Source organism: Lepidochelys olivacea (genome assembly GCF_965140295.1).
Source record: "Lepidochelys olivacea isolate rLepOli2 genome assembly, chromosome: 15".
In the NCBI taxonomy this organism is placed as follows: domain Eukaryota; kingdom Metazoa; phylum Chordata; order Testudines; family Cheloniidae; genus Lepidochelys; species Lepidochelys olivacea.
Genome location: NC_140425.1, coordinates 4,207,903 through 4,234,053, shown reverse-complemented (window position 1 = coordinate 4,234,053; position 26,151 = coordinate 4,207,903). Strand labels below are relative to the sequence as shown.

At 42.6% G+C, this 26,151-nt stretch overlaps 1 protein-coding gene across 2 annotated transcripts in view; it reads left to right on the top strand.

The window, feature by feature from the left end:
- The first annotated feature begins 4,767 nt into the window (after nt 1–4,767).
- Nucleotides 4,768–26,151, top strand: part of EWSR1 (EWS RNA binding protein 1) — a 40,911-nt gene continuing 19,527 nt past the window's right edge. For both annotated transcript variants that reach the window (XM_084648994.1, XM_084648993.1), the window contains exons 1-5: nt 4,768–4,886; nt 12,739–12,775; nt 13,092–13,143; nt 17,183–17,306; nt 25,341–25,527. In XM_084648994.1, the coding sequence (XP_084505120.1) occupies nt 4,874–4,886; nt 12,739–12,775; nt 13,092–13,143; nt 17,183–17,306; nt 25,341–25,527 (413 nt within the window). In that variant the 5' untranslated portion in view covers nt 4,768–4,873. The remainder of the gene's footprint in view (nt 4,887–12,738; nt 12,776–13,091; nt 13,144–17,182; nt 17,307–25,340; nt 25,528–26,151) is intronic.

Genomic DNA, 26,151 nt, shown 5'->3' with positions numbered 1-26,151 from the left:
GCCCTGCTACAGAGATGTTATGCAAATTTGCACATATATCTCTTAGCTCATTACATGATTTTCATATAATTTAGGCATGACCATAAGCTTTGGCATAAGGTTAGTATACCCCACTCTGAGCAGTAGCAGGGGATAGAGCACAGAGCTGCACAAAACTTGGGTGATGTGTAAGCTGAATGGGTGCTGAAGTGTCCAGGGTGTATATGAGTGGTGAGAATCTGGGGAGCTGAATTTGGGGGTGGAAGATGACAGTGGCTGTCAGAGGAGTGTCTGGCTGGAGGACCTGGATTTGTAGAAGTGTCCAGGCCGGTGACTGGGTTCCAGGAGGGGAAAGCTGGGGTCCAACTCAGTGGCAGGGAAAGCTTGGGATAGAGGTACAGGAAGAGGGGATTGTGGTGTGCAAGGAAAGCAATAGGGGATCTGGCTGAGGGAAATGCAGGAATAGGTTTGTGGAATATCTGGGGGTGGGAGGTGGATAGCTTGGGGAAGAAGCTAGAGACAGCTTGGTGTGTGGAGGAGATAGCTGGGGGGTGACTTTGGGGGACGTCTGAGGAAGATGGGGGCTTTGTGAGAGCTGAGGGTTTGTGTCCGAGTGTTGGGGGCAGCTGGGAGGGATGGTAGTCTGTAGAGCTGGTTGGTGGGGAGGGGCTGGGTGGCAGCTGGGTGGAAGAGCTGGGGCCAGCACTGAGCCCCCCACACCTTCTCTTCCTGCCTCTTCTTGGCTGCTCCTTCCCTGCTCAGATCCAGCAGGGGGTGCAATAAGAGAGAGGCCACTGAGCTTCAGTTGCAGGTCATTCCTGCAGCCCAGCCTATGCAACCTGGGCTGTGGCCATGCCACAGGGAGGGCTGCATATGTGAGTATCACATGAAATGCCTCTGCAGCGCTTCTCAGGCCAGGCTTCTGCTGAGTGGGGTCCAGCTACACCCATGGACTCTGCTGGCCTTTGTGGGGATGGACAGGCTCCCCTGCAGTGGGGCTCAGCTGGGCTCCTTGAGCGTGGTTCCTTCTCCACTGGAAAAAAAATAAATGCCAAGCGCCCCCTCTCCCAGAGCCAAACTGAGCGGTCACTCAAAGGAGATTGTGCAGCTCCTCCCTCTCCTTTCTCTGATCAGCAGTGAAACAGCTAACAGCCTCGGTCTAGGTAACCTGTAATCCTCTGTGCTAACACGCCATTGAGAGGAATGGGGCAGTTCGCACCTCGCACAGCTCTGGTTTCAGGCTCTCTACAGCACCAGGCAGATATTACTGTGTCTGGCACACTCCAGGCACTACTGAGGGGTTTGTTTACAACTGTAAAGGACACAGACTTGCTTTTTCTTTTTCATAGAAATCACAGAATCATAGAATATCAGGGTTGGAAGGGACCTCAGGAGGTCATCTAGTCCAACCCCTGCTCAAAGCAGGACCGATCCCCAGTTAAATCATCCCAGCCAGGGCTTTGTCAAGCCTGACCTTAAAAACTTCTAAGGAAGGAGATTCCACCACCTCCCTAGGTAACCCATTCCAGTGCTTCACCCTTCTACTGAAATAGTGTTTCCTAATATCCAACCTAAACCTCCCCCACTGCAACTTGAGACCATTACTCCTTGTTCTGTCATCTGCTACCACTGAGAACAGTCTAGATCCATCCTCTTTGGAACCCCCTTTCAGGTAGTTGAAAGCAGCTATCAAATCCCCCCTCATTCTTCTCTTCCGTAGACTAAACATCCCCAGTTCCCTCAGCCTCTCCTCATAACTCATGTGTTCCAGTCCTCTAATCGCAAAAAGAAAAGGAGTACTTGTGGCACCTTAGAGACTAACCAATTTATTTGAGCATAAGCTTTCGTGAGCTACAGCTCACATTTTTGTTGCCCTCCGCTGGACTCTTTCCAATTTTTCCACATCCTTCTTGTAGTGTGGGGCCCAAAACTGGACACAGTACTCCAGATGAGGCCTCACCAGTGTTGAATAGAGGGGCACAATCACATACCTCGATCTGCTGGCAGTGCCCCTACTTATACATCCCAAAATGCCATTGGCCTTCTTGGCAACAAGGGCACACTGTTGACTCATATCCAGCTTCTCGTCCACTGTAACCCCTAGGTCCTTTTCTGCAGAACTGCTGCCGAGCCATTTGGTCCCTAGTCTGTAGCGGTGCATTGGATTCTTCCGTCCTAAGTGCAGGAGTCTGCACTTGTCCTTGTTGAAGCTCATCAGATTTCTTTTGGCCCAATCCTCTAATTTGTCTAGGGCCCTCTGTATCCTATCCCTACCCTCCAGCGTATCTACCTCTCCTCCCAGTTTAGTGTCATCTGCAAACTTGCTGAGGGTGCGATCCACACCATCCTCCAGATCATTTATGAAGATATTGAACAAAACCGGCCCCAGGACCAACCCTTGGGGCACTCCACTTGATACCGGCTGCCAACTAGACATGGAGCCGTTGATCACTACCCGTTGAGCCCGACAATCTAGCCAGCTTTCCATCCGCCTTATAGTCCATTCATCCAGCCCATACTTCTTTAACTTGCTGGCAAGAATACTGTGGGAGACCGTGTCAAAAGCTTTGCTAAAGTCAAGGAACAACACGTCCACTGCTTTCCCTTCATCCACAGAACCAGTTATCTCGTCATAGAAGGCAATTAGATTAGTCAGGCATGACTTGCCCTTGGTGAATCCATGCTGACTGTTCCTAATCACTTTCCTCTCCTCTAAGTGCTTCTGAATTGATTCCTTGAGTACCTTCTCCATGATTTTTCCAGGGACTGAGGTGAGGCTGACTGGCCTGTAGTTCCCTGGATCCTCCTTCTTCCCTTTTTTTAAAGATGGGCACTACATTAGCCTTTTTCCAGTCATCCGGGACTTCCCCCAATCGCCAGGAGTTTTCAAAGATAATGGCCAATGGCTCTGTAATCACATCCGCCAACTCCTTTAGCACTCCCGGATGCAGCGCCTCCGACCCCATGGACTTGTGCTCGTCCAGCTTCTCTAAATAGTCCCGAACCACTTCTTCTTCCACAGAGGGCTGGTCACCTCCTCCCCATGCTGTGCTGCCCAGTGCGGTAGTCTGGGAGCTGAATTCATTTTTGAATGAAAGCTGAGGCTCTGAAGCCCAAGATGGCAGCTCATACAAAATGGAGATAAAGCATATGCTTGTGTCCACCCCCAGTTCAGTTCTTGCTGCTCACACTATTGCTTTCACCTGCTATGCTGTGTTGGTTCTAGTGCAACAGGGGGAGACTTCCTGAAAAATGCTAATGCAAAGAGGGTCATTTTCTTCTAGGAGAGGCTGCTTGTGTTGTTCAGTGTTTACCCATGTGGGAAGCTAGCAGACTAGGAGGCAGTGGGGGGCAGATGACGAGGAGTGGGGAAAGCTATTTATGTGACTCTGGATTAGAGTTGGGTGAACATTTTCAGACAAATGCATGTTTCCTTATAACCTTTACTCTGGGGGGAATTCTGCGCCAAAAAATAAAAATTCTGCATATTTTATTTGTCAAAATAACACAATATAATCATGCCAGTTTCAATTATTTTGGTAATTTATTTCAAAATACCTGTCAGCATGTATATCTGTAACAATACAGACAACAAAAAAGTTTCAGGACATGTTTTTTTGACAAACAGATACCTTACTAAGCATATTAATATAGAGCATGGAGTAATAATTCATTTAAACTACAATACAGAACCATATTTCCTGCACCCCTCAGAAGCAGTGCAAAGGCTTGGGGGAGTCAGGGCTAAGGGAGGAGCTCAGGGAGAGGGAAGTAATTGCTGGGCAGGAGCCTGGGAGTGAATCTGGAGGGTTGTTGGGTGTGGGTGGGAGGTATGGAACAATTTTTTTTTTTAGGGATGGGAGGATTGTTAGGGAGTTAGGGAGCCTCCCCCATTGCAGACCCTGGCTGACTCTAGCATCGCCCATTCGGTCAGGCTCATCTGCCCCATCCCTATGTGTCCCTGCACCCGCACTCAGCCACACCCCGTCCCCTTGTGTCCCTGCACCCTCACTCAGCCACTCCCCTCCCCCTGTCCCCATGAGGCCCTGCCTCCACTGCCATTCAGCTCCTGCCCCAGTCCGTCCCTCCCACTAGCCCTTTTGAACCCAGCTCTGCTACAGAGTTTGGGCCTGCTGCGTCACAGCTCCCCAAATCACTTTCAAAGTCTATGAAACATCTATAAACTGTGATGATGTTGCATAATTCACACCTTAAGATGCTGTGTCAAAACATCACTGCCCAAATCTACGTAGTCACATCGTGCTAGCTCACTCAGTGAGTTCTCCCACAGCTCTGTGCACTGACATCACAGCAGCATGCTATGGCTCCCTCAGATGACATCACACCAACACCCCACAGCTACCTGTGATGACATGATGACATCACACAATGTTGTGTAATGTGATTTTAAGCCAAGATAGGACTCGTGGGTCATTTCAATAAGTACAGCCTGTGATGGCAGCTCTTCCCCGTCCCCGCATCTCCCCCCATGGGCGGCACCCAGCGACGAGTCTGGGGCTGCTAGCTGCTCCCAGACCCTCCCCCATCCTCTGAGGCCTATGCTGCGTTTCCCTACAGTGTCTCTTGGACGACGATCCCTAACTGGGGTGGACTGAACCATTCCTCACCCCAAAGGGGAGCAATGCCTAGAAATAAAACTCCGTGGCCCCTCTCGCCTCCCTTGGCAGGCTCCCGACTGGTCTGTGCTCCCTGACTGGGGGAGGGAGTCTCCGTGCGGAGGGGAGTTGGGATTAGGCGGGACGGTGGGGAGGGGAAATGTAGTTAGGTCCCCCCCATTTGGAGTGGTAGGAGCCGAGGTTGGAAAGGCTGCGCATGAGCGCGCGGCAGAGGGACCAGACGGACGTTGAGAGAACGAGGAGGAAGAAGCGAGAAAATGGCGTCGACGGGTGAGTGGCGGGGCCGGGCCAGGCCGGGCCGGGCCGGCGACAGACAGACAGACAGACTCGGGCCGGGCCTGGCCCCCAGCCTCGGGGGCGAGGCCCCTTCGCGTGGGGATGGCGCGGGGCGGATGGGCCCGGGGCCGCGGGGGCCCCGCCCCGCCACAGACGCTTCCCGCGGAAGGCCGGGACCACCGGGGGGGGGGGGGGTTCTGGAAGCTTCTCCGGGCCGCGTGTGACGGCGGGCGGTTAGGGCGGGCGGGCCCGGCGGGGTGGGGGGGCACCGGGCGGGGGGCGGCCTGGGCCTGGGCCTCGGTCCCATTGTGTAACGTTCAAACGGGCGGCGCGGGCTCCCTAGGCCCGGCTGCGGGGCCTACCCCGCTCTCTGCGCACGGGGGGCGGAGCGGGATCCGCTCCCCGGCCTCGGCCGGGGCCCGCTGCGCCGTCCCCGCCGGGCAGAGCCGCCTCCCCGCGTCGGGCCTGGCTCGTCCTCCCGCAGCCGCCTCCATGCCCCCGGGGAGGGCTGCGTGGGGCTAGCCAGACACTCGGCCTCGCCCTGCCCCGCACTCAGACAATGGAGCCGCCCGAGGGCAGGGCCGCTTGTGGCAAATGGCGGAGACTGAAGAAGGGAGCTGGTGCGGCCCTGCTTGGAGCCGCGGCGCCCCCTTGTCCAGCTCCGCCCTGGGGCCTCTGCGCTGCCCAGGATTGGCCGCCCTGTGGGGCCGAGGCCACGGAGAGTTCTTGGGTACTGCCACCCGGTGGGTTTAGGGCCAGATGGATACAAATACTGGCGGCTAAATGCCTTTAAAAAGCTGGCCTTATCTTTCCAGGGCTCTGAAGTGGGCTGTATTCAGCAAAGCAAAACGAAATGGACCGTAAGCAATTTCCTGAAGGAGAAGTGGGTCATTTTCATAAGCCTAAAAACTGATGAGAACTCCAGTGTTCAGTAGACGTGTGCTAATTATGATCTTGTCAGTTGTCTGTAATGGGCCACTCTCTTACCACTTCAAAAGTTTTTTTTCCTCCCTTGGTATCCTGCTGTTAATTGATTTATCTTGTTAGACTGACCTCACACTTGCTAAAGCAACCCCCCATCCTTTCATGCATTTATACTTGCTCCTGTATTTTCACTCCATGCATCCGATGAAGTGAGTTCTAGCCCAGGAAAGCTTATGCCCAGATAAATTTGTTAGTCTCTAAGGTACCACAAGGACTCCTCGTTCTTGCTAATTATAATGAAAGCCTGCTCTCTCCTGTTGCGGCTAGAGTTGTAAAATGGATGTTCTGTGTTAAAAGGCATCTACCATTGAAGGTTTGAACTATGGTATGGTAATGGAGGTTCGGGCTCACTAGACAATTAGTTTCCTAGAAAATCTTTACTTGACATGAGATGTCTTTTCATTTAACTCTTTAGATTTAAGTGTTCTGCATGCTTATTGCCAAAAATGAGAACACTTGTGTACTTCAACATCTGTTACCTAATCTGTATGTCCTGTTTTGCACCAAAACAAAATGCAAAAACCACACCACCTCTAGTCCTTTAAAGCTGCTTTAACAAATTATTTTTAAGGATGTCTTTAAAATACAGAAAATTGGCTAAGGAATGAGAGCATGTTTCTGTTGGTACAAAATTTACAAGGCATTAGATTATGCATTATAAGTCCCATCTTGTATTGTTGTCAAAGTGCATTCTTAAGTAACATTTACATTAATATCCCCTATGTAATGTTCGAAATTTACTGCTTCTCACCCCACTTTGGCAGCTTTGCTCTTTAGAATCCAGCTTCACTAACTAGTGCTAACTGCTTTGCAAACCTGGAAGTACAGAATGTCTGGCTCTGCATGAGTCAGAACAGCTGCTGGTGTAGTTTAGAATTGAGAGTCTGAGGGTTGTCTTTAAGGACCTTGTTTAAGAGGGGATGATCTGAAAGGGTGGGAGCACGGTTCTCCCATTATTGCCCTTCTAAGATCACTAATGATTCTGTACACCTGTAATTTTTCCAATGGCAAATGCCCCACCTGCATAGATGTTCTTAAAACACATATTCATACTTGATGATAGATCAGGAAAATTATCTTAAATTAGGGGTTGACAGTTAATGCTAGTATAGTGCTTTTTCTTTCTGGCTTAACATCAAATGAATTGCTCAGGAGAGAGACTGATCTTTGCCCCTTTTTCAGACCAAGGAGTAAGTGATTACACCAAAGTGTTAAAATTCCAAGATCTAGAAACAGTTGTCTTGCGTTTTAGGGTGTATATCTACAAGTATTTACATCCCCATTTTAGCAAAAAGAGGGACTGAATAACAGTTTTGTTAATATAATTACATGACTAAAGATCTTTTGCAAGGTACACATTTGAAAATAGAGTTAGCACTTCAGCAACTTTTCATCAGCATGTTATGTTGCTGGGATCACAGAACAAGTAGGATTAAGTATTTGGTTACAGTAAAAGCAAAAGTGCCTCTCTTGAAAATTGTGTATCAAAATGGAGGCACCGGAGTTCTGTTTCTACGTATTAGTCATGTAATACATTCAGTAATTGTGTAATGCAAAATGCCTAGGGTTTCTTAAGGAAATACAGCTTTAACTGCTGAAGCTCAAGTTTTCTATAGGAGTAGAGTGGGAAAGAAGATGGATAGGGCCATTACAATCACTCTCCACATTAGGACTCAATATTTGAAGTTTATTTTAAAATAGGCTTTGGGGCTAATATCATTCTAAGCCATTTTTAAAATCTGGATTAAACATTTACATCTAGTCCACATAGGCAGGCTAAATTGCAAAAGTGGTCTTCGGTAAATGTTTACTGAGCCTCGTGGATGTGGTTTATATAGCAGTGAAAAAATAAGCAGACTAATATTTGGCCTACAGATATGTCATGAGACCCTGTGATGAATATATCTGGTTACATTCGTTTCGGTTGTATAGGATAGATGGTAGATTAACTATTTCTGGGACCATAATAGAGCCTGGTACAAAGGTGTTTTCACTGTTTGGGAGTATAGTTAAGAGTCCATCTACACTAAACAGTGGAATTGTGGTGTAACTAAGGACCTGTTATATTATATGGTGGTTGGTTTGGTAGCCTTTCTGGCACCAGAGCATCACCATAGTATTTATATACAAAAGTTATGCAGTATTTCTTTACTCACCAAGGGTCCTCTTTGTCTTGTGAAAGGACTAATCAGAGAAGCCTAAATCTGGATTCCGGTACACCTTTAATTTGAACACAGTGATTCTTGCAGCTTATCTTTAAAAATCAGTACAGTGAAGGTACACCTCTACCCCAATATAATGCTGTCCTCAGGAGCCAAAAAATCTTACCGCATTATAGGTAAAACTGCCTTATATCGAATTTGCGTTGATCCACCGGTGTGCGTAGCCGCCCCCTCCCCCCCCCGGAGCACTGCTTTACCGTGTTATATCCAAATCCGTGTTACATCAGATCGCCTTATATCATGGTAGAGGTGTATTTTAAACTGAGATTTTTAGAACTTTAACACCAGAAAACAGGGTGGATAAAAATCTTCTTTAAAAAAATAATTAAAAATCGATATTTTTATTAAATCTGATTTCTTTAATTAGGTTTGTTTTTAAATAAACATTTAAAATTGTATTTGAAATTGACAACCTATGTTGGCTTAAATTTATTATCTATTAAAATAGTTTCAACTACATTAATAATATTAAGCAGTGCATGTTTAATCTGAAAAAACTGTGTAATAGGATGAGATCTTTTCGTTCTAAAATTTTGAAGGATGTGGTAATCAGATAATCAGTTCACTAACTAATCAGTTTTCAATGTAAAATGTGTTTTGAAATTTTGAAATTACCAGCACAGTTAAGGTAGTTTTATTTAATAAGTGCTGGGTTTGTGCACTCCTGGTTTAATTTTAATTTCATTCGAATACCACTTGACACAAATCATAAGCAAACAATTAATCATCTGATTAAAAATTAATCTAGATAATTGCTTAAATAAATATGTATAGCTGTAATGTATCCTCCTTGTTAGCAGAAAAGCACCACATTTAGTGTAAAGGCTATAGTTAGTTGCAAATATACATATTTTAGTGGTTACCAATCAATGGGAATCAACCAGGAAACTAACTAAAGTGCAAATGCAAAACATGACTAAAACTGATGGTTTAAATCAAGGTTTCCTGCTTGCTGATTTAAATGATCTTTATTTAATTGGTGCATTCTGCTAGAAAACTTGCAGTACTGAAAAGTTAGTTTGATTCATGGTTTTTATTTTTAAATTTAGTGTTTAATTATTTACTTTCCTCCATGTGTACTCAGTTGTTTTATGGCTGCTTTTCTGCCGTAGTTCTGCCACACTTAGTTTCTGGCAGATAACTTTTTTCTTTGGAGAAAACCAGTGAAGTATATCTTTAGAGGAAAACGCAATTTTATGTGAGTGTTGCAAAAAAAAATTATAAATTATAAATAGGTCAAACTTTGGGCTTATCAACCTAAAGAACTAATGAGTAAAGAAACATGAGAGTAAAATTGTCAGAATGGTTTAAAAAAATGTGCCTGTCTTTCCGTTCAGTAAAGGAGGATGTTTTTTCTTCAGGAGCTGCTGTATTAGTGCTACACCACTGTATTGTCGAGCCTCATGAAACAGAAGAGGGTGAAGATTCAAGTCCCATTGAAATGAGTGTTTTTGAAATGTCCATTTGCCATGGAAAAATGTGGAATTTGCATTTTTACAGAGAATTTTTCTTTTTTAAATTTTATGAAAAAAATACAAACATAAATTAACTAGAGTGGAACCCCATTTATCTGATCTAATTGGGACCAGGGCTACACTGGATAAGCAAAAATTTGGATAATCAGGAGAGTGGGCAAAAAAATTCAGCCCTAGGCAGCGGGGTTTGGGCTGTCAGTGGGAGACCTTGGTGGCTGGGGCTGAAGTTCTTTGCCCGTTTTCCAGATTATCTGAATTTTTGCTTATCTGGTCTGGCCCCAGTCCCAATTAGATCAGATAAACAGGGTTCCACTGTATATTGTGGCTAGGAAAACACTGGGTTTTTTACTGGAGAATTTGTGTTTTTTTATAACGGAAAGCTAGGATCCCTTGTTATAACAATTAAGCAAAATATTTCTTCTTTAAAATGTTCATTAGTCCACTTGAGCACATTAGAAAAGGGAAGTTAAAGACAGATTTCATAATATATTTGATTAACCTGATTATAGAGACCTAATAGTAAAAACACTATCTTAGGTTGTTTAAAGGAAATAAAAGGGGAGAAAAGGGGAAAAGTAAGTGTTATAAGTAACTGAAGATTGCATAGTAAAGATTCTCAAATTTGGGGCTGCTTCTGAGGCTCAGCTCATTGTTGTGGGTGTAGTAATTTGCTTGCCAATGTCCTTCCACTGAGCAGCAAGAGCAGTGAGTCTCAAACCTTTTTTACTGGCCAGCCCTTTTACACAGCAAGCCTCTGAGTGCAACCCCCGCTAATAAATTAAACACACTTTTTAATATATTTAACACCATTATAAATGCTGGAGGCAAGCGGGGTTTGGGGTGGAGGTTGACAGCTTGTGACCACCCATGTAATAACCTCACAACACCTGAGATGTATTGACCCCCAGTTTGAGAACCCTTGAGCAAGAGGAAGTAGAGCTGGGGACTCACCTGTCGCATCTCAGCACATAAGTGGTGGCCATATGTACATATGCTTTTCAGCTGCAAGGAAAGTAGGCTCAGAAATGTTGAGTGTGTTCAGTGAAACAGAAGGGTAGCAAAAGGAGGACTGAAAGTGGGAAGATGAGGATGGGGATTATGAGTAGTGGGCATATGGACAGATTGTGGGAGTGTGGTGGACAAAGGAATGGATGATGGATATATAGAAAATAAAGGGAATGAGGAAGAAGGGGGAGGGAGCGTTGGTTAGGAATAAGATAAGGTGGAGCAAATGTGGAAGAAAAGGAAGGAAGTTAAGTACATAGTAAGAAATAGGAAGGTGTGATGAACACTGAGGTGAAGGAAAGCAATGCAAGGTGTGAAAGAAACAAATGATGCTCATTTTAGGTCAGCTTTAACTAATGAATGTTTTAAAGACTGAAATGTTAATGCATCTGAGCTGGGAATGGGCATGCATTTTAAACATCTGTAAAAGGCAGTCAAAGAATTGGACGTAGCAAGTTATAAATTTTAAAAATATAAAAATGTTTAGAAAAAACAAGTAATGCTAGAATATAGTCTAATTTGTGTGAGGGATCTCAGGAGTTTAGATCTTTCAGAAAAGCGGTTTAACATATTTGGTTCTGAGTGGCATCAAATGGCAGGTGTTTGTTTAATCTAAAAATAAATTATTTGCGGAGACTCTCTACCCCTTTATTTCTTCCTACTGCAAATTCAAAATAGTGTGCAGGCTGGTCAGAAGTTATCATCCAGGCCGCTGCAACTTCCTTTCTAATGCACTCCCCCTCAAAATCCCAGTCAGTGCCTGAATCCCCCAACAGCAACACCAAGATTGAAATGGGAGGGGAAGAAACCCATATGATTAATTTTAATCATTATATGTGAATGGGGTGGGAAGCAGAGACTGAAAATTGTCTTGCTGAGGAGTCTTCGGCTTTAAGAAACGTAAGCCATTGATATACAATAAAAATACTAAGTTTTTATATTCAACCTTTGTTTATTCAGTGCCACACATTTCAGTTAACAAGAAGCTAGAAAGATAAATGAAAGAATTCATAGATTCATAGATATTTAGGTCAGAAGGGACCATTATGAATTAAAGCAGATCCTTGAATTCTGCAGAGTTGTCAGCCAGATTCCTCCTATATTTTTACTTTGGTTTTCTTGGTTATACTAGCTAACCCTGAGGTATTGTCAAAATAAAAATATATACATCTGTTCCCATTTGGGACTACTTAAATCTTTGCAAGGAAATTGTAGCAATATCTAGTCCCAAACTGCTTTCAACTAAATTAGATTCCTTAGCTTGAGTGGCTGTAGTAGCTTTAGAACAGTGTTTCTCAACCTTTTTGATATCAGAGACCGGCTTGCTGCCTTCCTGACTTGTATCTGGGAGATTTCAGGGACCAGTTGTTGAGAGACACTGATTTAGAGAATGCATAGATACAGAGAGTTTGAACAATATCTGATCTTTGCATACTCCGTTAATCACACTTTCCGTACACTGGAAGCATTTGAAAGTAATAATTTGTTTGGCGACCTTGACCTGTTGAGAAACTTCTGCTACTGCTTGCTCTAGATGTCTGAAAGGCAACTAAAAACACTTCATACCTTTCAGTGAAGCCTTGCATTTATGATCTATAATAATCTGAAATATAGCATTGTCTTTGATCAAGGGGATGGGGAGGGTGGGAATATAAAAACTCATTGCTAACTGAATATCTTGGATTTTGACACAAACTTTTAAACAATCTTCCAGTGATTCATTTTTGGCCTTTTAAAGTCAAAATACATGGAGCACAGCCTTATTTTAGCTTCTACAACTTTGAATAGTTGGAGCAAAGCCTCCTTAAACTGACATTGTCTTAAAGGGGTCAGGCATAGTGTTTTTTAAAAAACAAAACAAAAAAAAAACCCACACATCCTCCTGCTTCAGTAGCTGGGTGCCATCCAAGGTGACCCATTAAAGTAGGGTAATCCAAAGATTGCTGGAAGCAGCAGGTAACAGAGGGAAGAGGTTTTTGTTTCCAAACCAAAATGTTTAATAATTTTACCTTTAGCACCTTCGAAACTCTGGTTTCTGGTTGTTTATAATGGTTTCTCCTCTTCCAAGCAGCTGGAAGAAATTCTGGCAACTGCACTCTTATGCCATCAATTTTATTAGCTGTCTTTGTCAACATTCTTACTCTTCTTTCTTTCCTGCAGACTATAGTACCTATAGCCAAGCTGCAGCCCAGCAAGGGTAAGTAACATTATAGTCTCCATTTGTGTTTTTAGAGGGCATACAATAGCTTTCTCTTTAGTGAAGATTTGGTATATAGTGTTGTATTTCTTAATTTGAGTGTGTGTGTGTGTGTGTGTATATATAGATGTGTATATATATTTCTAAATAAAAAATGGATTCTACTGTTTCCTTTAAATTAGACCTTTTATATTCTGTTACCAAGAACTACAACACAAATAGTTTGGGAACATTGAAAGTGTTTGTGTAAAGTATGTATTACACAATTCAATAGTGTATATCTGCATTTTAAAATTTCATTACATTCTTTTTATAGCTACAGTGCTTATGCAGCTCAGCCAGCTCAAGGATATGCACAGACGACCCAGGTAAAACATGGGGCATTTTCATAACAGCTACTGAGTCACGTCTACCAATAAACTAAGCCAGACTTGACCAGCCATTAAATAACCAAAGAAAAAGACTGAGCTTTAATGTGAAATATGTTGGAAAGTTTTATGATAACGTTTTAGATTGTGTAGAAGGCTTCCTTAAAGGGACAACAACCTTAAAATCTGGAACTGTTCACTTACTGTTAAGAATTTCTTAGCCTACTGCTGTAATTGAGAGAAAATAATTCGTGGTGTGTATTTAACAGTTTCCCTGTTTGTGAATATTTCATTCAGCAGTGCAGGAGAGAGAAACCTGTTAAAGTGGAGAAATGTAATTTGCAAAATTGCATCAGTTGTTGGATGGAATGAGAAGAGAATAGACTTTAGGTACAGGTATTATACCAGAAACAGTTAACAACGCTTGAAATTGACTAGATTTCAGGCTGATGTCTGTCAAAAGGAAACTAAAATGTTTGCGTTTAAAAAACAATCTTAAGGATCCAGATTGTGTAGAGACAAACTTCAAATGCATTTTAAAGGAATACTGAGTTTCCTTCTAAAACTGTAGTTCAGGTTTCTGCGTTTCTACTAGCATCATTTGACAGCTTCACATTCAAGGGAGCTGCATGCCTTACTCTGCAGCAGTAAGGTATCAACTGTTGCCAGAGAAATACAACTGTAATCTTTGCGTTTGGGTCTCCTTAATCAGTGACCTACACACTAATTAAAGTTTTGTTTAGACAACTGTATTGATGAAAAATGACTTTAGAACTAGATGCAGCAGTTCTCAAACTGTGGGTCGCGACCCTTATGTGGGTTGCACCACCATTTTAGTGGGGTTGCCAGGGCTGGCATTAGACTTGCTGGAGCCAAAGCTCCCTGGCCCCGCCTCGGGCCAAAGCCTGAGCTCCACTGCCCAGGGCTGAAGCCAAAGTCTGAGGGCTTCAGCCCTGGATGGTGGGGCTGAGGTTATAGGCCCCCTACCTGGGGCTGAAGCCCTTTGGCTTTGGTTCCCCCAGCCCGGGGTGGTGGGGCTTTGGCAGGGCTCGGGTGGGCTTAGGCTTCGGTCCCCCCTCCTGGGGTCGTGTAGTAATTTTTGTTCTCAGAAGTGGGGTTGCAGTGCACTGAAGTTTGAGAACCCATGAGGTAGAGTAATAATAGGTATCCTTCAGTCTCGAGAGACCATGGGTATACGCCCCTGAGAGGTAAAGAATTTACTCAGTTGGTTTTATGGCAGCCACAAGTCTGGCTGAAGAGAGACAATCTCTGCCACATCTGTCACATTTAAAGGTGGTGATTCGACCCTTTGGGCCCTGCCTTCTGCAAACTCTTTTCTCCTCTGTTGAGCTAAACTGCTTCCTCTCATATCTCTGGAGACCGTTGTTAAGCTCTTGTTTCCAAAGACTGTAGTCTTGAGTGTGATCTTCCCATTTGTCTACATCCATGTGCATTTCTTTGCACGCATCCTTGAAATGCAATTTTGGATGTCCTTTTGGTCTTTTTCCTAATGCCAATTTACTGTAGAGGGTGTCCTTTGGGATGTGCCCATCATTCATTCAGCACACATGCTCAAGCCAGTGGAAGTGTCTGTTTGGGAAGTGTTTGCATGCTGGGTATGCTGGCCCTTTTGAGCACCTCAGTGTTGGTGACTCTGTCCCTCCAGAAGATTCCAAAGATTTGACGAAGCTAGCACACATGAAAGCTCTGGTCCATGTCTCGCTTCCATATAAAAATATACTGATAACACACACACGATACACACAGATCTTTGTGTGTTTTGTCAGTTTGTTGTTTGGCCTACCCTCTTGTTCAGTCTAGACATTGTTGTGGCAGCTTTTCCAATGCGGATGTTGAGTTTCAAGTGAAAGTTTGGCTGTGATAGTGGACCCCAGGTATGTGAACTCTTTCACCACTTCAAGTTCATAGCTGCTGTTCTTGATGGAGGGTGCTTCCTCAACTCCATGGCACATTGTTAGTCTCTTTTAGGCTTAATAGTAAGCCTGAAGTCTGGCAGGCTTTGGAAAAACTGACTATTAGGCTTTGAAGATGAGCTTCTGTGTGGGTTGTCACTGCTGCACATAATCAGCAAGGAAAAGATGTTGGATAAGGGCCTTCTGAGTCTTGGTTTTAGATCTGAGTCTTGCAAGATTGAACAGCTTTCCATCAGATCTTGTGTGCAAGTAGATTCCCTTAGTTGAGGAACCAAAAGCTTGTTTCAGTAGCAGGGAGAGGAAAATCCCAAACAGAGTCGGTGCAAGTACTCAATCTTGCTCAGCTCCGCAATGAATCTGGAAAGCCTCAAACACTGAGCCGTCATATTGGACTGTTTTCATGGAAGGATCGAATCATGCTTAAGAGCTTGGGGGGACATCCAATCTTCTGGACATCCACTAGTTTGAGATAGAGTATACATACTGATGACTCCTGTTACTATTTAGTTATTTGGGGGGAAAAGATTAGCATTAGTCAAGCCACCAGTATGTTATAGTGGATGTTTTGTACTTTTTCTTTAGTTTTCTAATCGTTAGAATTTCAGATTTTATGAATGAATTTTTTTGCTAAGAAGTTTCATACTTAAAATGCTCATCTGTGTTGAAAAAGAGAAGACAAAGGGCTCACTAACACCCTGTCTGTGAGAACAACACAACTTAAATTTATAAGCAAATAGTCCATGTTACACTTGCAACCTTTCCTCAACTTCTTATCTACTGAACTTCCACAAGTCAAGAAAGCTTGAAATGCTTTCACTGTGGCTAGGCTACCCTCCTTTAGGGTTTACAATTTGAAGTCAATGAGACATGTGGTCCTAAGTCACATAAGGCTTGTCTTCACTGCATTTTTAGTCTGAGATATAACTTGAGCTTTGCCCCTCACCCACATACAGATCTTGTTCACACACAAATCTCTACCAGGAGAGATGTGGTGCTTTAAGCTTGGGTAGGTGAAGGAGAGTGTTTGAATCTCCAGCTAGTAATTCAGTGGGGGTGCAGCAGCTTAAGATACAACAACTCAACTGCTAATCTAATCACTCTACTAGAACAGTCACTCTGGGGGTATGTCTACACTACAGCTCCCAGCCCAAGTAGACACTCACTTGAGCTACCATGCTAAAAATAGCAGTGTGGATGTTGCAGCATGGTCTGTGACTCAGACTAGTCACCTGACCTCAGACCCATGGGGTCAGCCAGGCTTGGGCGGCTAGCCACAGTCTGAATGGCCACCCATGCTGCAGTGTCCATACTGCTATTTTTAGCATGCTAGTTTAAGTGGAGCTAGCCTGAGTCTGGCTACCCAGACTGAGATGCGCAGACCCAGCTGCAGTGTAGACATACCATGTGCTGCTAATCACTCTGTAGCTCGTGTATTTCCCAGTATGATACTGGAGGTAGGCTAGCTCAACTGGAGTAATAAGCCTCCTTAAGCACTCCTTAAAATCATGCCCTCAAGTACTTAAATATGGGTTTAGGCTCTTACTTTTGAAAATGTTCACAACAACTTTGTTAATGCTTCGAAAGCCTAAGTAACATTTCACGGTTAACACTGAAGGAATTTTGTTTTGAAGTGGCAAAAGTTTCCACTAAGAAAAGTTTTTTAATAAAAAGTATGGTTTTTAGCTCCTCAGGCTGCCTACACATATTCATATGATTAACTATAAACACGTGAGTACGCCTATCAAAGTCTGTAGGAAGCTTGGGATTATTTATGTGGATAAAGTTATGTATTTAAGTGTTTGCAGGATCAAGGGTTTAGTTTTCAATATTTTGTTTGGCCTATGGGGTTTGTAAAATTCTAATAAAGATACTAGTAGTAACATTTAGAAGCAGCATTTATAATTTACTTGATTATAAATTTTAATCAGCCTTACAAAGCCTCAACCTAATTTGTCTGTTGTTTAAAAGAAAAATAAATTGATTTAAATTGCTCCACATTGCTGCCTTTTTACTCCGTGTCACCAAAATGACTGTTTATATGCCTCTATGTAATGAAATAAACTGATCTTGGTGCTTGAATTAAATATATATTTTGTTTGGAGCAGGCCTATGGGCAACAGAGTTATGGAACTTATGGACAGCCCACTGATGTCAACTACACACAGGCTCAGACAACTGCAACATATGGGCAAACTGCATATGCAACTTCATATGGGCAGCCTCCAACGGGTAAGAGCCTCAACAGTGTTGCATGACTTTATTTTTACTGGGGAAAGAGCTTAGTTAAAATCTTCTACCTAAATATGAACCTAAACCATATTGAGTCGATTAGGGCATCTTTGACGTAGAAAAGGTTTTAGTGTTCCTATAGCCTTCCTTTTAGGGAATGCTGATTTAAAACAATGCTGAGATGTGGGTGGGATGAATGCCAGGAGTAAACATACCCGTTTAATCTACAGAATGTACTTTGTTTAAAAAAAGAATCAAACACAAAAACTGTGTAACAATGCTCATTGGGAATGTGTACTCTGGGCATCTCTTCAGTTGCTTGAAAATCAAATTGGTTAAAGTGACTGTTTGCCTATTCTGATAGTGTACCCTCTACTTTTTGTCTTGTGCTTTCCACAGTAGAAGGGACAAGTACAGGTTTGAATATCCTGCTCACTCTTGCATGGGAAATGCTGTTTCATTCTGTCTAAACTTGTGATGTTAACCCTTTAGGTGTTTCATTTGTTTTAGACCTAATAACATCACATTAAACATACAGTACTATTCAAAATTTGCTAGTATTTAGTGCCATTTATAAGTTCCATGTCTGTATAATGAGTACCATTCACAAACTCCTGAGTGCCATGCTCTATGGATAAAACTTTCCAAGCAATCTAGTGACAGCTGTACCAAGGTGTTCCAGGTGAATATAACCGAGCTGTCTTTACCATTTCCTAAAGGGTAAACAGCATGATTAGACATGGTCAGATTTTTCTGACTACCACTTTTGCATGTTCCATGTTATGTCTATGGGTTTCCAGTTCAGACATATACTTGACATCTTCATAAATAGTCTGTAAATTACTTCAACTTGTGCTTTTTAAACTGGAGCCTTGTTCATAAAAATACCTTAGTTTATTAAAAAAACAAACAAACCAAAAAACCTGATCTGGAGAGACTTGATCCATCATTTGAAGACTATATTCTGGTGCACTCAATTTGAACCAGGAATCCATGCAAAAACATAGACTCTCTTCACTCAAGTGACATCCTGGCTACAGTTTTTTATGTGGCTCATCCTTTATTAAAATTAACTCTCTAGTGGAATGGAAACTTCCTAAAGGTTCCCTAGGAATATCCAGGACATACAGGTGGTGTTTCTACTAGTAACTGGGCATAGATGGATGGATGGTAAGGTGGATGTCTTACAATGGAAAATGTGGAGAAAAAATTACCATAATGTATTTAATTTTGCAATTCTTTACCACCATTTTTAAGTGGGGGAGGGTTTCTTTCTGACAGTAATCTTATGCCTTGAAGAATGAGAACAGATTGCTTTTGTAACTCACGCAGTTCTAGGGGTGATTTGTTCTTGGTTCGCCATTTAAGTGTTGAAGATCAGGAATCATTAACAGAATATATTTGTAGACTTAAACTTTAAAAATATCGCTGAAAAATCTCTGCCATTTATTCTGCTGGCACTGAGGCCATGTCTACACTAACAAGGTAAGTCGATCCAAGTTATGCTAATTAAATTACATAAATTACGTAATTTAATTGGACATAGCTTAAATCGATTTACAGCGATGTCTGCGTTGACAGGAGGCGCTCTCCCATCAATTTACGGCGTCTTCACCAGACCTGCTAAATCGATGCTGCTGCTTCTGTTGCAGCGTTGCTGATTTAGCCTGTAGTGAAGACCTGCCCTTAATGTGCAGGGGTTATAGGAACAGTAATCTACTGGATTATGTTTTTTGCTTGCACCATGTTTAGCTCAAGTTACATTTACTGGGATATATAACAATATTAGATATTTTGCCTGTGCTGCTTCCTCTCACACCCAATAAAAAATGCCAGTTAAAAAAAAAATTATGGTCAGATGGAAGACCACATAGGCGTAGGTCCCTAGAGTATGATTTGCATTAGTTTGCCTTTCTGTCCATTCGTTTGCCTCCCTGTCTTTAACTTTGGCAGAACTGTTTATATATGCTTATATATATTATATACCTTTATATATTATATAAGGTGGGTAGAAAGCTGGCTAGATTGTCGGGCTCAACGGGTAGTGATCAATGGCTCCATGTCTAGTTGGCAGCCGGTATCAAGTGGAGTGCCCCAAGGGTCGGTCCTGGGGCGGGTTTTGTTCAATATCTTCATAAATGATCTGGAGGATGGTGTGGATTGCGCACTCAGCAAATTTGCGGATGATACTAAACTGGGAGGAGTGGTAGATACGCTGGAGGGGAGGGATAGGATACAGAAGGACCTAGACAAATTGGAGGATTGGGCCAAAAGAAATCTGATGAGGTTCAATAAGGATAAGTGCAGGGTCCTGCACTTAGGACGGAAGAACCCAATGCACAGCTACAGACTAGGGACCGAATGGCTAGGCAGCAGTTCTGCGGAAAAGGACCTAGGGGTGACAGTGGACGAGAAGCTGGATATGAGTCAGCAGTTAGCCCTTGTTGCCAAGAAGGCCAATGGCATTTTGGAATGTATAAGTAGGGGCATAGCGAGCAGATCGAGGGACGTGATCGTTCCCCTCTATTCGACATTGGTGAGGCCTCATCTGGGGTACTGTGTCCAGTTTTGGACCCCACACTTCAAGAAGGATGTGGATAAATTGGAGAGAGTCCAGCGAAGGGCAACAAAAATGATTAGGGGTCTGGAACACATGAGTTATGAGGAGAGGCTGAGGGAGCTGGGATTGTTTAGCCTGCAGAAGAGAAGAATGAGGGGGGATTTGATAGCTGCTTTCAACTACCTGAAAGGGGGTTCCAAAGAGGATGGCTCTAGACTGTTCTCAATGGTAGCAGATGACAGAACGAGGAGTAATGGTCTCAAGTTGCAGTGGGGGAGGTTTAGGTTGGATATTAGGAAAAACTTTTTCACTAAGAGGGTGGTGAAACACTGGAATGCATTACCTAGGGAGGTGGTAGAATCTCCTTCCTTAGAGGTTTTTAAGGTCAGGCTTGACAAAGCCCTGTCTGGGATGATTTAACTGGGAATTGGTCCTGCTTCGAGCAGGGGGTTGGACTAGATGACCTTCTGGGGTCCCTTCCAACCCTGATATTCTATGATTCTATGCTACTTATATGCACCTAGTGCTGAGTGCTAAAGTCACTATACCATCCTCTCCTAGAAGATTCAGAATCCTCCAAAGGTGAACTGATAGTAGTACTGTTTTAAACAACCTGAAACCTCTTAGGGGCCTAATCTAAAGTCCATCAAAGATACTGTTCAGTATGCAATTTCTATGTTTTTATGCTTTATAAAACATGTAGTGCTGTAAGGGACACACAGATTAGCGCCCTAAAAAGGATCACATTTAGACTTCCGGTAAAATTGCACTTAATTTTCTCTAGAAGCTGACTTTGTATTGCTTAAGACAATTATTTAAATGGTACTTTTATTGTCTATTTTCATAATTCCTTAAAAGGCTTTATGTTGTGTCAGAGCTTTATGTTGCTCTGTGAAGCTCCCTCCCCATTCCCTTTGAAATACCACTGATGTGGGGGTCTGTCTGCAGGAGTATTAGAGCTGGTTCTTCTGCACCATGATAGTGGTCCAGGTTAGGGTTGTCTTCGCCTGCATAGGGGCGTATTTTAGCCCCACATAGGGGGAGGCTCAATCAGTCTCCCCTTTATCCCAGCCTATTTGGTCCTGTGTGGCTGGCACTGATTTGCACCTTAGTATGCATTTGAGGTGTGAGTTAATCCAAAGGTTATCAATATCTCCTATATCGTTACCCCAATTAAGCAATTTTTTGGGACTCCCTTTCCCCTCTAGGCATAAAGGTTGGGAGGAGGGGTCATAACCCTGGGGACCTCTTTGTGATCTCTAGATTGAGAATAATCTTCTGCAAATAACCAAACCCATTCTTTCTTTTTGACCACTGTATTTTAGTATCATGTATTTAAAATGTCACTTAGCCCAACAATTTAAAGATATGTAATCTACCATCATGAAGAATAACTTATTATGGATGGTGAACATAATTTCCTGTGTGTTGGTTCTCCCTTATGGTAAGTTTACCTATCCCGTATGTATTAGGATTGTGCAGGAATTTATTAAACAGCTTATGATGCTGGCTGTTTAAATTAGAGGGAACTTTGAAAACTGCCACCACCTGAAGAGAAGCCAGCTATTTCAGAATAAATCTTTTTCAATCCAGTATTTCATCTGAGTATTCTTTGAGGGCTGAATCCTTCCCTTCTAATGCAGAAAGAACTGCTATTTATATCCATGGGGGTTTTGCATGCAAAAGGCTTGCTGGGTTAGATCCTGATAGAGGAACTGGAGCTGACTAAGGAATATCTTTACCGGGCTGCTTAAAGGAGATTATGAAGTTCTAAAAGTTTCTTTTTTCTGTCAGAGACTCTCTCAAATTGTTTGGGTGGTTACATGGTCTAAATCAGGGGTTCTCAAACTTCAGCAACCCGAGGGCCCCCATTTTGATTTAAAAATTTTTGCAGACCCCCCCCCCCCCCAAGGCCCCTGCTCAGCCCCAGGCCCGGCCCCCACTCCACCCCTGCCCCTCCTTTTCCATGCCTCTTTCCACCCCCTACCCTGAGCACACCCCATCCACGCTCAGTGCCTCCTACACACCGGTTGTGCAGGAGGTGCTGGGAGGGAGGGGGAAGAGTTAATCAGCGGGCCCCCAGGGGTTCCTTTGCAGACCCCAGTTTGAGAGATGCTGGTCTATTTGTTTCCCCAAAGTGGAATCTAATACATTAAAAGATACAGCTCTAATTGTTTTGGATAATTTGTATTATCCTAAACTAAGCTGATGTTCAGCTGAAATTAGAATTTACAGTAATGGGTTCCTAAATCACTAACCATTTACATATTGAGGCTTAAATATTAAAAGCATTTTTACAAATGATGTGCCAAGACTAGAGTTCACATGTGCTTAAAATTCAGGGTTCTTTTTCTTAGGACAGTTAACGACCTTAGTGACACCTGGCAGTGTGCAAACTCTGCAGCCTGCTTTGGATTTGGTTTTAATAATACCATCAGATGTGCCAGGAAAAAGGGACCAAAGTTGGAAAGATCTAGCTTAGGCCTTGATCCTACAACAAGTTCTCTCTGAGTACAGGATTGGGACCCAAGTGTATTAGTTTGCTGTGAAGTTTACCTCTGACCACTGGGAACTGACTTACTGCAAAAGCCTGATGTTGTCAATGAGCGATTGGGGCTTAGTTGTTTGGAATTGGGGTTCATCTAACTTTAGGTATCAGCCAGTCTTTGTGGAATGCTTTTGTGGCTCATGTTTGGTTTTTTTGAGAGTTTTTGAACTGTTTCCGTTTGAACACAAAAAACCATTCTCATTTTACACCATTCAGCACCATCCCATTCACCTTTTTTCCTTGCTAGCACGCTTAGGCTTCAGAACAGGGATTTGCATGCTAGGTAGAAATGAGTACCCAGAATATTATGAAAAGCAAATATTGTTGAGTTATGCTTTCCTATAGAAAAGGAGGATAAATACCTACTTGCACTTTGGCTTTTCTAGCTTGGCTGAATTGTAACAAGTACAGTTTAAAATGCTGGGATTCATGAGGAACACTTGAAGAATTATTACACGTGTGCTGAGTTACTACTCAGAATGTTGAACTGAAGTTGGTTTTATAGTTTACCAGTGTAGCTGCTTTGGCATGTGCTATGAGGTAGTTTAAATACTACTTAATTAACAAATTAGGAAAGGTCTGGATTTTGTGACAGGTCACCTACATAGCACAATGAGTAGTGAAAGCAGCCTTGTGCATTTTGAAGACACTGAGGATGAAGGGAAAAGATGCTGACTCGTAAATGTTACAGTACTGGAGATTCTCTTCTGAAAATCAGGCAGTGGAAAGGAAAACTCCAGTGTAGTTAGTCTGAACACTGCATGTGATGGTCTCTTCTTTGTGATGACAAGTTTCTTAATTATAATAAAATTAGCAAGTAAAAAGGAAGCTGTTATCTTAATTGATGAAAAATAGGACTGAGATAATGTTTTCCTGTTACTTTGTTTCTCAGTGCTAGCTATCAGTGCCCTTTTACAAAATCAAACTGAGCTGCTGGAAAATACCAGTAAAGAACAACTCCCACTCGCTAACTGGAGATAGGAGCAATGATAGATATTTCTAAAAAGCGTCAAAGATTTGTTTATATTAACTACTGAATATTTTTACCTGAGGCATATTAAATTGGTACGGTCTTCCTTTAACCAGTGGCATATTAAAACAGCAGAAACAATTTGACTTCTTGGTATGTTTCTTTATTGAAATACTCAAATTTTAGTCTCTAAGGTGCCACAAGTACTCCTGTTCTTTCTGTGGATACAGACTAACACGGGTGCTACTCTGAAACCTGAAATTAGTAGAGTATGCTGTTCAGCATATTCATAAGTGATCCAGAAAAAGAGGTAAAGTGAGGTGACAAGGTTTGCAAATGATACTAAATTTCTCAGGATAGTTAAATCCAAAGCAGTCTGTGAAGCATTACAAAAGGATCACACAAAACTGGGTAACTGGACAACAAAATGGCAGATGAAATTCAGTGTTGATAAATGCAAAGTAATGCACAATGGAAGACATAAGCCCAACTATACATACAAAATGATGGGATCTAAATTAGCTGCTACTACTCAAGAAAGAGATCTTTGAAAATATCCGCTTACTGTACACTGGCAGTCAAAGAAGCTAACAGAATGTTAGGAACCATTAGGAAAGGGATTAATAATAAGACAGTAAATATCATAATGCCATGATATAAATCCTGATACACCCACACCTTGAATGCTGCATACAATTTGCCCCATCTCAAAAAAGATATATTAGAATTGGAAAAGGTATGAGAAGGGTAACACACGTGATTAGGGGCATGGAACAGTTTCCATATAAGGAGAGATTAAAAAGATGGACTGTTCAACTTGGAAAAGAGATGGCTGAGGGGGGATATGATAGAGGTTTATAAAATCATGAATGGTGTGGAGAAAGTGAATAAGGAAGTGTTATTAGCCCCTTCATATAACTCAAGAACCTGGGTCACCCATTTAAATTAATAGGCAGCAGGTTTAACTCTCACAAAAGGAAGTACTTCTCCACATAGTGCAGTCAACCTGTGGAATTCCTTGCTGTGAAGGCCAAAAGTTTAACTGGGTTCAAAGAAGTTAGATAAGGTCACGTAGGGATAGGTTCATCAACAGCTGTTAGCCAAGATGATCAGGGTGCAACTTCAGCTCTAGGTGTCCCTAAGCCTCTGACTGCCAGATGCTGGGACTGGATGACAGGGGATGGATCACTTGATAATTGCCCTGTTCTGTTCATTCCCTCTGAAGCATCTGGCATTGGCCACTGTTGGAAGACAGGATACTGGGCTAGATGGACCATTGGTCTGACCCAGTATGGCCATTCTTATGTAAGTGCAAAATTAAAGTTCATTCTTTACATTTCAAAAATTACTAATGATTGCAAGTACCTAGTGTTTTAATGGTAACCTGTAAAGATCAGCTTAAAAGTTAGCCTTATGCCTTTTCTTTGTGCTGTATTAAGGCCTAATATGGGTGTGACTTAGGTAAAAGTTTCTGTAATTGTTTCTTTTACTTTAGAAATAACAAGAATGTTCTCTGACTCTTGCCTGTTTTGGAGTATTTTCTACAGGTCTCTGCCTGTATTGTATGTTTTTTAAATTAGTTATTGAAGTTAAATAGTTGTAAACAATCAATCTTTAGTCTGACTGAGAAGGAGTTCCCGTTGGTCAATCAGCTTTTGTTCTCAGTGGTGTAATTATTTCTCTAGTCATTAGTTGGACCTGGAAGACTAGTCTAGAATTTCTAATGTTGAAGCAAAAACGCTGTTTGGGGGAAACAAATTTCCAGGCCTTCATATGCCATGAAGAAGCAGAAAAGGGGCATAAGTCAATTTTTATGTTTTCAGATTACCTATATTGCACAGTAAAAGTAAAATCAATAACATTCGTAACCTCTGGGTAAAACTCTTTGAAGAATAAAATTCTGAAATATGAAATCTAGATTGAAAGTCAGTCTGACCAAGCTTTTGTTTGTTCTAGGTTATACCACCCCGACTGCCCCCCCTGCTTATAGTCAGCCTGTCCAGGGGTACGGCACAGCTGCCTATGATACCACCACACCCACAGTTACTACCACCCAGGCTTCTTATGCAGCACAGTCCGCTTATGGCACCCAGCCTGCCTACCCAACCTATGGGCAGCAGCCAGCAACATCTGCACCTGCAAGGTAATGCACACAGTTTCATTTAATTTTTTCTTTTTAAATAAGGTTCTTTCTGCTCTCCTATTGCTGAGAAAGGTGGGCCTTTGACAGATCCAAGAGTAACACTGAACATGCTTGGGCCTACTCCTCTGTGCATATGCCTCTCCTTTTGCATTTTTGGTTTCAGCTTTGCTGCTGCTCTATCTCATAGCTCTTACAGTGCCTGGGGAAAGTGTGTACATGACTTCCTCCTTCTGCACCCAGCAGAGGTTGCCGGCAATGTTACCAACCTGTTGCCTAACACAGGAAATTCTGCTGACCAACGAAACAGTGCAGCTGACTGTAGATGCAGTGCTATCAAACTGTGAGATAGGAAAAGTAGTGGAAAATTAACACTTGTTTCTCTTTTAGTTATGGGGTTACTTAAAGCAATAGTGTTGCCTAGCATGTCGTTTGGGAATGGGTGTATGTGTATGACTTGATACAAAATATCTTCAACATTTTTGGCCCCCTTTGATAATAGGCCTCTTAGCTTAATTGTATGTTTAGCAAATGTAAGATTTTTCTTAACTTTTAAAACTCTTTTTAGTTAATCTCTAAATCAGATTGAATGTTAAACAAAACAAGCTGATGCCATCAGGTGGCAAA